Source organism: Alligator mississippiensis, chromosome 4 (genome assembly GCF_030867095.1).
Source record: "Alligator mississippiensis isolate rAllMis1 chromosome 4, rAllMis1, whole genome shotgun sequence".
In the NCBI taxonomy this organism is placed as follows: Eukaryota; Metazoa; Chordata; order Crocodylia; family Alligatoridae; genus Alligator; species Alligator mississippiensis.
This window is the reverse complement of record NC_081827.1, coordinates 114,276,010-114,290,019: the sequence shown is the minus strand read 5'-3', so window position 1 is coordinate 114,290,019 and position 14,010 is coordinate 114,276,010. Positions and strand designations below refer to the sequence as shown.

At 44.3% G+C, this 14,010-nt stretch overlaps 1 protein-coding gene across 3 annotated transcripts; it reads left to right on the top strand.

Moving 5' to 3' along the window:
• Positions 1-4,639: 4,639 nt before the first annotated feature.
• On the top strand, positions 4,640-12,781 carry ETFBKMT (electron transfer flavoprotein subunit beta lysine methyltransferase). Of its 3 annotated transcripts, none has more exons than XM_006271181.4 (4): positions 4,640-4,826; positions 7,587-8,044; positions 10,590-10,720; positions 12,047-12,781. In XM_006271181.4, exons 2-4 carry the CDS (start codon positions 7,725-7,727, stop codon positions 12,388-12,390), a joined length of 795 nt encoding a protein of 264 aa, XP_006271243.1. In that variant the 5' UTR covers positions 4,640-4,826; positions 7,587-7,724; the 3' UTR covers positions 12,391-12,781. The 3 variants fall into 3 exon arrangements, with proteins under 3 accessions (XP_006271243.1, XP_059582463.1, XP_006271242.1); XM_059726480.1 differs by lacking the exon at positions 4,640-4,826 and adding an exon at positions 5,767-5,959; XM_006271180.4 differs by lacking the exon at positions 4,640-4,826 and adding an exon at positions 5,767-6,380.
• Positions 12,782-14,010: the final 1,229 nt, after the last annotated feature.

Here is a 14,010-nt window from a genome sequence, read left to right as displayed (position 1 = left end):
CCTGGCAGGGTGGCTGGGCCAAGGAGGACAGTGCTGAGGGACCTTGGGGCCACAGATGCCGGACCTGTGAGTGTGGTGGGCTGAGGCCCCACACCCCAACTGTTCCTTTTTCTTTCTTCTTAAATTGTTTTTGCAGGGCCCTGAAGCAGGGAGAGGGGCCAAGGGCAACCTCCACAGGCCAGGAGGAGCCAGAACAGTACAGCAGGTAGCAGCGTAGTGAAGGAAGACCCAGCACTTTGGCTGGGTCAGTCCGATGTCTCGTGGTTGTCTTGCACAGCAAGAGGCTGGGTGACAAATGAGGAGAAGAGGAGGCAGATGAAGACATCAGAAGGGCAAGTCAGCAATCCAACATAGGGCCATCCTGAGGGTTGGCACATGGCCGGGGTGTAGGGGAGGTGGAGCCCCAAGAACGCCCACTAAGGGTAGTGTCTGGTCCACAAGGAGTGACAAGGAGCCCCAACACTGAAGGAAAAGACCAAGTTGTGGCAGGTGAGTTTTGGGGCCTCCTTCAGGGTGAACATGACCTAGTGTCAAGGCCGCCAGAACACACCTTGCAGCCAGCACTGGGTACACACTCCAAAGAAGCAAGAGAGTGCCTCCACGAGGCCAGATGGGTACAAGGCCATCCTGAGGCCAGTCACAGTATTGGTCTGCCCACCTGTCTAGGGCAGTCTGCCCACCTAACTCTCCTTCCATGCCTTTGTTGTACAATAAATAGATGTTTCTAGGTGGGAGGCTGCCCATTTAATATCCCGATGCCAAGGGCACTATACACAGCTCCAACCTCAACTTTACCATGTCCCATGCCTCACAGATGGCATCCAGATTACTCCTAACTCCCCTCAGCCCCATTGCTGGGCCGCACTAGGCTACTGGCCCAAACTTGGCTTCAGTCATCTGGAGACTTACCTTGGCCACATGTCCCCTCACTGGGGCCTCAACTCTGGCTACCCTGGTTAGCCCACATGCAGGGCTTCAGGCCCTACTCCACATGGCTACCAGCTACCATTCTGCTCCCTCACTGGGGCCACTATTCTGCCCCCTCACTGGGGCTTCTGGGCCTTATGCCCCTTTGGGCTTCAGGAGTCTGTTGACCTACCTAGGCCTCAACTTGGCCTACAGCCTACTCAGGCCTCAGGTGTCTGTCATTGTGCCTGGACCTTGCCTCAGGCCCCAGTGAATGGGCCTAAGCCCTGCCTCAGGCTCCACTCAGTGGTTCAGGCCCCTGTGCTTTTCTGTTGGGGTGTGCTCCCCTAGCCTTTCCCCTCCATGGGGTACCCATGAGGCAGCAGGGGCTGAGGCTTTCTGGTGCTCCATACTTGCCCTTCCCTAGGGAGACACAGGTATGGCATTTTCTGGAAACTGCCCTGCCATAAGCAGCCCCAGCACACCATCCAACCCCAGCAGGGTGTAGTTTTAGGTCACTCCCCAGGACCAGTGCAGGCCTACCTGCCCTGGTCTTATTTTCCCTGGGCTCCTAAATGTTGTACCTGGGCTGCTCTCTCTCCTGGGCCTTCTATTGCAGCCTCCATCTGCTCACTTACTCTCATCTGGCCGCAAGTCTCCAGACCCCTCATCAGATGCCTCTTATCCAGAGGCTGTGCTTCAGCCTCCTTCATCACAGCCTTCTGTCCAGCTCAGCCTTTCTTCCCTTTGGCCATGATGTCCCTCCCATTCAAGGGACTTTCAGCCTCTCTAGGCTCTGGCCCCACCTCCAGGCCAGTTGGGGTGCCAGATAGCTCTCCAAAGCCTTGGCCTGCCCCTCGCTGTGGGCATGCTTGCCCTTTGGGCACTTGGGCCCTGGTCAGGATCCTGACTAGTCAGGATACCCTGGCCTCAGTGCAACAACAGCTGACCCTCTTACTCCACAGGGGTCTTCCTCTGGGCCCCACTATAACCAGCCATCTCTTTCTGGGCTTGTCTAAAGCTCCAGAGATGCTGTACAAGGCTGCCCTTCACTCCACTAAGCTCACCTGAGCCCCTGGCCTCCCTCTGCTAGTTCTAATCAGGGGCTTGCCTAGCCCCTGCATAGGCCCACAAGCTATAAGCTCCTTCCTAGGCTGGGCCTTGCTCTCCCTAGGCCCAAAGACTTCTCCCTAGGGCTTGGGACTCCTCTGGGTCCCTAGGAACCTCCTTCTCCCCCATAGTTCCTACCCTGAATCTCCAGGTGTACCTAGGAGCAGCCCATCTCAAGCTGGTGATGTTATCCCAGCAGCATCCTAACAACAACTGCTAGCTCTGCCCCTCAGGCCCTACTCTTATGCTGAGGCTCTGCAGCCCTGCTCCAATCAGGCAGCCTGCTAGATGTCATGTGACCACCTGATTGGCTCTGCAGTCACCTGCAGGCTGCCTTGCAGCATGTTCAGGCTCTTAAAGTGGCAAGCACCCAAAGGTGCACTGCCACATATGTAATACAGACTGAGATGGGTCGTTAGCTCTTTGGATCCTCTGGTGGTTTATTGGGTTTCAGGATAGCAATGACACCAGCTTTGGCAGTCTGTTACTTTTTAGACATTTATACATTAATTTGTGAAGCCATATTTTCATTGTGGTTCCAAGCTTGGTAATGAATTCTGGGAATATCTTATGTGGTCAGCAGTCTTGACAGTCTTAATCGCTTTAACAACTATGTCAAACTCATTGTCAGAGATGAGGGGGGTTAGATTAAGGTCAATGTTGGGTGATTTAAGTTGTTCACGGGTCATATGTCTAATTATTTCTGCATATTGCTTGCTGGGGTTACTGTACTTGCTGTTGTTGCACATGATGTAGTTTGCTGACACAAGGCAATGTTCTTTTTGGTGCCTTTGCCTCTAAGATGGTTAATGTCTCTAGTGGGTTATGGAATAGAGAAAATCCCACACAATTTACTGATTCATTTTGATGCACTGGCTGGGGGAGTAGTTAACTGATTGCACGATTTCACAATGATTACACACTTAATTTATACAACACAATTTTATTTTAAAACTCTTTGCTACGTATATAACACTGCTTAGCTTTAAGAAACACCACAAACATTAAAAACACAATAATTACATATATCAGAAACAATGCTCCGAATGCACTTCCTTCCCAAACAATACTATAAGAATTAGTGTTACAAAAACAACTACAATTACAACTAAAAGTTAAATTTGAATCAATACTATTATTTTTCATAATATACTTACAATCCTAGAATTCCAAGAAGCCAAATACCAAAATATGGTTTCATTCCTCAGTAGTACGACTCAATGGGTTGGCCTCAGTAGTATGGTTCAATGAAATGGGCTCAGCAATACAATTCAATAGGCTGGCCTCAGCAGTGATAGGACTAAGTCCCCTTCCTTCAGTCCTTTTCAGGTGCTCCGCGGCTTCAGCGTGAACTAAGAGATTCGTGTTCACGGAGAGGGTGGTTTCAGGTGATCAGTCTGAACTGGACTATACTTGCGATTTTTCCTTCGTTGTTCTACAAGTATAGTCACCTCCAAATTGGGACAGCAAGTTACCGTTTTTATTGAGCGAGTTGCCGTCAGCGGGCTCCTCCTACTCAATATATGTCACTGCTCCCAAATTTGGGCTCGGATCTTACTCAACAGATTCTTTTACCTTTGTTGAGCATTTTAAATTACCTTCGGGAAACTTCCATACCACTGCAAATGCCCTTTTCTTACCAACCTGGTCAAAAGGCCTCAGGGTTTGATCTCTTGGAATTCAGGATATTTGCTCTCTTTGTAAAAGATTTCTAAAAGATGAAATTTAAATTAAGACTTTAAGCGAAGTCAGGACCTTTTGCACATAGTCCCCAAAACAATGAACTAGATAAGGAGATAAATCTTATCTTCTTCCTGAAACTGGCTAATGGGCAACCTTTACAAACATTCAAACTATTTCATTCAATATGACAATTAACAATGCACTGAGCTTGTCTGCTTGGATGGGTAATATGCACTCCTTCTATGGTAACAGCCATCTCTCCTTTTTGATGTTGTTCTATGTGGTAGCCAACTGCTCTATAGTTCCTTTTACAGTTGCAGGGCCATTGCATTGCTTTATGATGTTAAAGAGCTCTTCATAATGCTCATCTCATCATGGCATATAATGACTTTTACAGCCTCTAGGTACACAGAGTTTGGGTATTTCAATAAGGCAGCTTGTAAATGTAGTGTAGCCTTGATCAATGTTGGTTTCTGATGGATCCTCTAATTGGTTTGCTCTCTTGTTGGTCAGGCTTTGGTACTTCTGCCAAGTCGCCTTCTGACCCTTCCATCTTGGAGTTGGTTTGGATGGTGTGGGCTGAAAAATCATATTGTCCATGCTGATAAGCGAGGGTCTATGCTGAGATAATGAACACTTGTCAAGTACTTTTCTTATTGGCGTTTTAATGGAGTCGTCCTTCCACCAGGCAAGATCTGGGTTTGTCCGAATGTTCCAATGTTCTGAGTATTTTCTTTCTCCATTTTTGTGACTACAGAAAAGTAATAGAGTAGTTTTCCTGCTGCAAAGAATTCAGCCAGACCCCAATGATGAATTCCTATGGGAAATCACTGGGTTTATCTTGTGAATCATGTTTGCAAGCTACACAGAGATAGTACTGCCTGGCAACCCTGCAGCACCCTTATAAGGAGCTCAAGGTACCCTAGGGGACCATGGCACCATGCTTGAGAATGCCTTCAGGATAACAAGGCTCTCTCTTAAGCTGCTCCTTTAAGAGCAGGGAGGGGACCAGCTCAGTGATCTCTGTGCAAGTTCCTGGCAATCAAAGGCACCCTGCTTTGCACAGCAGCCTTCTCCCCCTGCCATCCCCAGCTGCAAAGTGAGGGCCCACCACTATGATCACGGAGGTAGGTTTACATTAAAACCCCGCCCTGAATAGGCTGGATACTGTGGCTGCCCCTCTGCGCTTTGGCCGCGTGCAGGCAGCTCTGACAAGCCTGTCTGTGCCTGCAGCCAAAGGAGGCAGGAGTGCTGTGTCATGCTTACAGAGCTGTGCTGGCACCATTAGCCCAGGCAGACCTGGTTTGCAAGAGAGGTTGGGAAGGGGCAGAGCTACCTCTGTGCCCTTCCTTGCAACAGCGGGTTTAATATCCCTTGAAAAAAGACGACAAAGCAAACCCACAATTTTTAAAGTAGCTTTTTTCTAAAGAGACAGAGTTAACTTGAAATCTAGACTGCAAAAAAACAAAACAAAAACCAGAGAGAGAGAGAGAGCGGAATTCAGTTTCTTCTGTGTCCTGCCGTCACTTTTATAGTCTCATTGCTTGCTTTAAAAAAAGCTGCTTTTTCTTCCACCCCTCCCCCCCCTGTCCCCTCTTAAGGTAGGAGAACCTCAGCCACCTGGACAGGAGAGATGATGAAACCACCCCGAGATACAAATGTTGCTTAAGGCCAAGTGAAACTAACTGAAAATACGATTTTCTTCTCTTTTACTGAAAAAACAGTTCAAGGCCATTACAACAGCTAGTCTGACTTCCTGCATATGACTGCCCACTTTCCTTTCACCTTGCTACCCCCTATGGACTCCAGTAACTTGTGCTTGACACCTCTCCCACAGAGACACCAAGAGATAGAGATCCTGCTACTTTTCTTGGGGCTTCTATACACATGCAGTGAGGCTGCTCTGATACACTGAAATTACAGAGCATTGGTGCAGACTCAATCGTGGTAATTACGCATGGTAATTACCGCACTCCAGCAGACTCCAGCATTTTATGTATTAGTGTCCCTGTGCTGAAAAATGGTGGCGGGGGTCCTTTAACTAAAGCTTATTCCAACTTCAGGTAAAGTGCCTCCACCAGCATTTTTCAGTGCGAGGATGCTGACACAAGATGCTCCAGGTGCTTTATTAGAGCTGCTCTGCTCTAATTAAAGTGCCCCCGCTTCCCCACCCTGGACCACAAGTATAAATACCCTTGGTTGTTTGTGCCAGCAGTGAATTGCTCTCTCTCTGCTCAAGATTTGCTTCTGTGTTTTAGGGGTATTTGACAGATTTCAGTTTCTTGCTTTGTGTTTTGCCTTTCTCAGTTAGATTACAGAACCCTTTAATATCTTGTATATTCTCCCTAGGAAGGTACTTAGACACTAATCAAGTCATGTCTCAATCTTCTCTCTGATAAGCTAATTGTGACCGAGCTATTAAAGCCTCCCACACCCTGAAGTATTTTCTCCAGCCCTTGAATACATTTTGTAGCTCTTTTCTGCACCCTCTTCAGGTTTTTCAATGTACTTTCCAAAATGTAGACACCAGATGTAGGCATCGTATTCTAGTACTGCTCTCCCAGTGGTAAATGTTGTCTGAAGCTGGCCTTTTGGAGGAAAAGAAGAAAATTAATGGAACTGAGTTGGAGTGATTTTTTTTTAAAGTCTGATTCTGCTTTCTTGAAGACATGAGGGAGGAGGTAAGAGCAGGTACTTGTGGGCAATATCCAGAATAGGAATCTACCATGGAAGAAAGCAGTCGTTCTTCACTTGAGATTCCTATTCTGGAGATTGCTTCTCCGTGTAATCCTTTGTGGGACTTGATGGCTTTAATGGCTCGTTTCCTGAATAACAACTATTGCCCCTCATAGATTTGCAGGATTCAAAGCTAACAGAGAACAGATTACCACTGAGAGAGTAATATTCACCTCTAAAGCTGTTTGATGTGGATGTTTTAAGCTTTAAGAATAGGGATTTGTAGTCTCCAACCTGCAGGAACAATTTAATGCCCATTTTTCTTGCCTACTCTGCCTTTTGCCTCTCCCCTTCCCTATGGCAGGACCTGCTGCAGAAAGGGCGATGGGTAAGAGAGCCTTATGCCAGATCTGCGTTTGGAAGGTGCTGCTAGTAGAGCCATGTTGGTATACTGCACCAAAGGGGCACTCCTGGGGTGCTGGTTGTGGCAGCAAAACTGTGCTTTTGTCACTATCACTGATGCCAGCCCACCACTATCTAAGCAAAATAAATCTGATGGGGAAAAATTTGGAGACTCAAGGCTTTTGCTGGCACAGCTATGAGCTATGCCTGTCAAAACTCATACCTCATCAAACTTTACCCTCCCTGCCCTATCCCAAACATATCTAGTTTGAAGTGTAGACTGGGCCTTAGATTTGGACCCACCATTCATTTATTTGCTATAACCACCTGCTGTGAAAATAGGGAATCCACCCCTAGCTGGGGCACACAGCAATAATGCTGGTGGTGTAATTTAAACTCATGTTGGGTGTATGGATTTGGTGGGGCAGGGGGGCAGTCTTAGTCCCATGGAAGTGAAGATAAGATTTTATCCCTAGGTTTCAGGAGAAGTGTGGTTTAGCCCACTGGGTTTTTTTTCTCTTTTGTTAATCTGTCACAACTGAACTAGAGCAATGCTTCCTCGCCTGAACTGTATTTCCCAGCTGAAAGAACACCCCCCCCCCAAATTCCTGTTGCTCTACACAGTGGTAATTATATTTGGAAGGTTTGTCTTACCTGGAAGTACAAAGTACAACTGAAAATACGTGGGGAAAAAAGGCACAAATTTGATGCTACAAGGAAGTCTTTGGCCCTCATCTGGTTGCCTATTCCTACAGGTCTTGAAATAATTGGTTTTACCATTTATATTATATTGTTCTCCTTTTTTCAAGAACTGCCATCCAGGGCTACATAAAGAAACAGCTTTGTGAGTCTGTTTCAAATTCCATCCCATCCTGAACACCACAGAAGAAACCTTTGCGGTACAGTTTTAAGTTCAACTTGGGAAGGATTTTACCAACGGGAGAGACATGGCAATCTGTTGCTGGAGGTGGTTTATACGCTTTGGCAGTAGGGAAAGCCTCACAAAAACTTCAGGGACCAGCAGCAGAAGCACCTCTCAGCTTGGGAGACACTTCCACCACAGGACACCAGGAAACTTCCTGGATCCTGAGGTGAGAGCATTTCTGGAGGAGAACACTGAAGTCATCAGCAGTGGAAACCTCACACCAGAGATAAGACTGCGGCTTCTGACACCTCGCTGCCGATTCTGGAAGGAAAGAGCCGACTTGTGGCCTTTTGCTGATCCCTTCTGGGCAATCTATTGGCCAGGAGGCCAAGCCCTATCCAGGTACAGAGTACAATGACTGGTAGCTTAGTCCGCTATAGGATGTCAGGCTATATCTATGGTTTCTATGTCTTTTATAGAAGAAAACTGGACCAGATTCTTTAATCTATTTTACAGTCTTCTAGTCACCTAGAAGTCCTTTGCCAAGCCATGTTTTGGTTTGGAAGTATAATGTCAAGATGCATTTGCTGTTACTTATGCTCAGGGACTGGCTGGTATTCTATTTCTCACACAGAAAGTTTTCATCTCTAAACAGCAGAAATTCGTGAGTAATTTTCTGTTGAAATGAGGAGGGGGGCTTCTTTTTTTTTCTTTTTCTTTTTTTTTGTCCAACAGTCTGCAAGGAAGTAAAAGTGAATGCTTTTTTTAAATGGGAAGAAATGGGACTTTCAGCTAAATTATGATTAGTCTGACATTTAGCAGAGTTAAAAGGCTGCTAAAGATAACATAATTCAATGAGGTCTTCCAGTTAACTGAATCTCCACATTTCATTATCAGATGGTTCCTCCTTTGCCCAAATGTTTAGGTTGCAATGCTAATTAATTTCCTGGAATCCCACCAGCAGATTCTTAGTATTATTTATTTTGCTGTTTTGAATTAATTGGGAATTTCAGAAATTAGTTGCACTATTTGAAAACCTGACAACAAGTGGAAAATATGCTGCTGCCACAACTTTTTGTTTTTTCTGCAATTACTTTCCATCACTACATGAGAACGCTCCTTTCCAAACTACCTTGCACAGTGTAACCTGAGATGCCTTATTAAGCTAGTGTGGCAGACAACTGTATCCAATGCCAGCCATGTGACCTATTTCCACGCAGTAGAATTTAGATTCTGTCTTTTGAAGTAAACATGACCATTACAGGAAAATTGAGAACCACTCAGTTGGAATCAGGGCACTTAAAAAAAAAAAAAAAAAAAAAAAAAAAAAGTGCTGGACCTGATCATTCTCTTCACCTGCGCAACTCAGGGAGGAGCAGGGGTCCATATAAACCCCAGTAGAGTACAAGGTTTGCAAAGGGGAAACCAGACATTATTGCGGCATGTTCTCCCACCCTTCTTCTGGAAGTCTCTTCATCTGTCAATCGTAGTTGCTCCTGAGATGACAATGCTGCCATTGGGGAAGGGTGCCAAGCAACCCCAGGGTATCCAGGTTTTCACATAAACACCCTTGCCCTTTGTTGGTGATCTCCGAGCTACAGATTCTCCTTGTCAGTCTCATACATCTGTATGTGAGGAGGGTTAGGCAATCAGGACTTGCAGTAGAGATGATATCTTTTATTAGACCAACAAGATTTTTGCAAAACAATTTCTGTAATTGCAAGCTTTCAGGCACAAACACCCTTCATCAGGCTTTGGAAAGAAGATTGTAAAAGTTCTCCTGGGTAAAAATGAAAGTTCATATTTCATCGGATTTCACAGAGGAGTCAATAGATGGAAAACTCTCACTGCTTGTATTGTAGTAAAGTCCACCTTCCGACAGCAGAATAGCATGAAGAAGTCCCTTGGCATAGGACTTCTGCCTGTTGTTAATGGTCATAACTCCTCTGAAGTGATGGCAGTTTACGTGAGAGGCTGCTCCAAAACCCCCACAACTCAAGAATAATCATGACTCACTGCCCAGGGGATTAGGAGGCTTCCCGCCCCGCCCCCCCCCATTGTTAGTTTACTTTATAATTTCCCCAGTCACTCATCAGAAGCTGTTTCAGCAGAGCATCAACACAGGCCTTTTAAAAAATCCCAAATGATTGCTTTATTTTATTGTATAAAATGTGTGGTGAGACTTGCATGAATGACCTGTCTCCTGGGTAATCAGTCCTAATGGTTGGGGCTCAGGTCACGAATCAGAGCCGAGAGGTCCGAGTGAAGGTGAGGGTTAGAAACCAGGGCAAGAGTTGGGGGCAAGGCAAATGCAGACCCAGAGAAACAAGGCCTTAAAGCAGTTGGAGAACTGTGGGGCTGCAAGCCATGAAGCAGACAGGTTAACTGGAGGGACTGGGATTTTACCTTGGACCCAGCCACTTGTAGCCTTATGTGGCAGTCAGGCACAGATGGAGCTAATCAAGGGTGAGGTGTCCACATGTAAGCCTCTGGCTCATGCATATCAGCAGACCTAGAGTTTCTTCTAAGAACATCTGTACTCAAGCCAACAGTTTTAACTTTATTACTATTTATTACCTACAACTTTCCTATTCCCTACTTTTAGTGGCACATTTCACAGCCACTTTCCTGGTGTCATCCATTTATTATTTTAATTCAACTGAGAGAATGAGAGAATTATCTGATTGACTGAAATGAAGCATTTTGGTTGCTTGTTGTTTTCTCTCACTTGGTGCATCCTCTGGTGGCTTCTGATGTTCTCTCACACACATATACACGTGTCTGTATGACGGATAGTGTGCAATTAATTACATGAATTGGATATCTTTTGAATTAATCTCTGCACTATTACATCTATGAAACAAGTTTCTTGGAAAACTTCATATGGAAACTAGATACTTGCCCAGCCTTCTTTTTGATGTTTTAACCATTTACCTCCTTAACTCAGATATATTTTAGATAATCCGGATATTGTCAGAATGGGATCTGTATTAGATCTTGGGAGTGGATGTGGAGCAACAGCAATAGCTGCCGTGATGAGTGGTGCATCCCATGTCCTCGCTAATGACATCGATCCTAGTAAGATGCTTGTTTTCGGGTGCTGCACAAGGAAGTTATTAAGTATGCACGAAGAGTAGTTTGCCTTTAACATGGTTGCAAAAATTAAGTTTCCATGTTGAAAAATGCTAAAAAAGATATATGGTTGTGTGTAATGCTTGTTTCCAGCAGGATCAGTTGTTCTCCATTTGCAAACATTAAGGGCTAGAGGTTGCCACACATTGCATAAAAGTCTTATTGCCATGAATGGAGACCAGACTTCTTCCCGTATTGTCCCTTGCAACACATCACAGCTATTTTGGAAGGCCACCTCTGGGGATATGTAGGTGGATGGATTCTATGCCTGATCATCCCTTGGCATTTCTGCCAAGCGTGCCAATTTTAATGATGCTATTTAAAAGTCAGTTCTGCTTATTACAGCTGCCAGTATTTCCTGCACTGTTTTTCAGTCTCTAGAACAGACTGAACAGAACTATACTGCCTTTGATTTGCCAGAAAAGTTAAGCCCTCAAGAAGTTAAAGTTGTTGTAGAGAATTTAAAAGTTAAGAGTTTAAGCAGGAAACATTTCATAGTTTAGCTATGTCTGAATGTTTGGATCCCAGTCCCTTCTATAGGCACTTGATTCTGGTGCTGAAGTATGGATTATATCCTCATGTTCCCAGATATGCACACCTAGATACCTACCTAAATGAAGGCATCCACTTGTGAATTTTGGCTTTTGTTTTCAGTTGTTTTTACTTAAGAACAAAAGACTCAAAGAGTTTTATTATAAGTTTATTTTAAATGGATCATACTGAGCTGCCCCTTTGAGAGCCAAATTAATCCTTAGCATAACTGACTTCAGTGACGTTGCACCAAGAATTTTTCTTTGCTCATGTGTTTACATGTTTTAGCCAGAATTTTTCCAGCTGCTATTTGGCTAACAGTGATTCAAACCATCTGTTTTCTCCTAAATGCCACCTACTTTTTTATTGTTAGTTACTTATTCTTTGAAAAAGAAAGAGGCTGTCTAATGATTAAAGCACTGGTCTGAGAGTTGGACATCTGACTTCAATTTCTTGCATGACCTTAAACAAGTCACTTAATCTGTGCTGTCCCTCAGTTCTCATCTGTAAAATGGGAATACATTTCTTCCCTACCTTATGGAAATGCTGCAGGGATAATGTGTGTCAGTGTCTGTGAGGTGCTAGGCTACCACCATAAGGTATAGAAATAATATGAATAGCACTAATATTTAAAGAGATTATTCAAACTAAGACTTGTGGAAAATCCTCAGAATTTACTAATATAGAGGGGTTTGAAGCACAGCATTCTAAATTCATTTCTATTGATCATCTTTTTCTCAGTTGCAGGAATGGCCATGGTCATCAATTGTGAACTGAACAATGTGAATCCCTTTCCTATTGCAATTAAGAACATCACTGATACAAAACTAGACAAGTGGGACCTCATTGTGTTAGGGGATATGTTTTATGATGAGCATCTTGCTGACTGTCTGCATCACTGGTTGGGGAAGTGCATCAAGATGTATGGAACTAAAGTTCTGATCGGCGACCCTGGGAGGCCTCAGTTTACAGGCCACATCATTCACCGTCAGCTGCACAAAGTGATGGAATATTCACTTCCTAAGCCAACTAGACAAGAGAACAATGGATTAACATCAAGCATTGTCTGGAGTTACCAGCCTTGACTCACAGTTTCTTCAAAGGCTGCTAAAGGTGGAGAGAGCTTGTACTTGATGGGGGGTTGGGGGAGGGAGTGTTCTATATTTATAAAACGTGAAAAAAGAACATAAGCCAGATTCTTGGCTAATGTAACTTGGTCTAGCTCTACGGAAGTCAATACCACTACTTCAGCTTAGAACAATGGAAGGTTTGGCCCCTAGTTTGGGGAAAAGCTTGCAGGTAAATTTCACTGTCAGATATGCACACAGGCCTCAATCCAAGTGCATCTCCAAAGGCAGTTTTAGGTCTGTCATTTTGCTTATACGATAAATGTACCAGCTTCTTTGTCACAAAACATGTCATTTAATATTTCTTAAGATTTCCACTATAAAACTTTATTTGTCCTGTAGGTAGGCACACTGTTCTCATGTGTGTTTCTTATTCACATACACTGAAAAAATCAACATTAGGCTTCTTAAAACAGAACATGTGAATTTGTTAGGTCATTATATAGTTGGGGAGAACCTGGACTGACCCGGGGTAGTCCAAATGTATCCTCCTCTTATTTTTTATATCTCCTTGTGACTGTCCATATAACTAATCAGGTTTTTCTTCCCATCTCATTCCAAACTATATGTCTGCATCCTGGTACCTTCCTTGAATCTCCTGAGGCAGCCAGGGCTGTCAGTCAAGAACAACGCATGGTCCTGAACTCACTTCTTCATCTGGCCAGAGCTAAAATGACTAATCTGATTAATAAACTGAACTGATTGTGAACTAAACAGTAATAAGATTAGAGACTAATTCATGTGGATTTTGAAAAACAAACTTTGTCCATATCCTCTGAATACACAGGAAGGGCAGGGTTGATGGGGATCTGTCACAGAGAAAAAAAGATTCAAGGTAATTTCTTTTTTTCCCTTGAGACAGCTATTTCACTGACCTTTCTACTTAGGATGTAATAAAGCAAAAGATTAAGGGGGAGGAACTGTGTCAGAGAGAAGATAGGATAATAGGCTACTTGCAGACGTTAAAAAAAAAAAAGAACAAGAAAAATCGCGCTTTACCAGAAGGATCCGTGCGTTACTTCAGCCCAGCTCCGCAGCGTCTATATAGATTGGGCACTTTAGCGGGGCTTTTTGGCACTTTTAGCTAAAGCTGATTCAATCAGCTTTTCGATAAAAGCACTACAAAAGCCCATTAAAGCGCCTGATTTATACAGATGTCAGGTGAGCCAGATCCAACTAATGCACCGCCTCTTCTGGACACGTGCTTGGCTCGGTGCAGGAGCACACTGAGTTTATAACACCACTTTTTTTTTTTAATGTCTGTAAGGAGCCATAGAAATTCAGTGTATAGTCAAGCAGAATAGTGGTTTCGCTCAGCTTTCCAAAACTGATCAGAATCCACTTTTGTGTGTCCGGTGAAGGTAAGTATTCTCGACTATGTGGCTGCTTCACAAATTTCCTTTGCCCATGCTTAGGTTATTTTGGCGTAAGATGTAGCAGTCAATCCAGCAGTATGCCTACAGTTCCTGTAAGGGATTTTATTTCCTCTTTGTACTCAGAGTGTAAGTTGTTTGGGCAGGCACCACATATTTGTTTGGTGTTTGTACAGTACCACAGCAGCAGGGTCCTAGTCTGTGA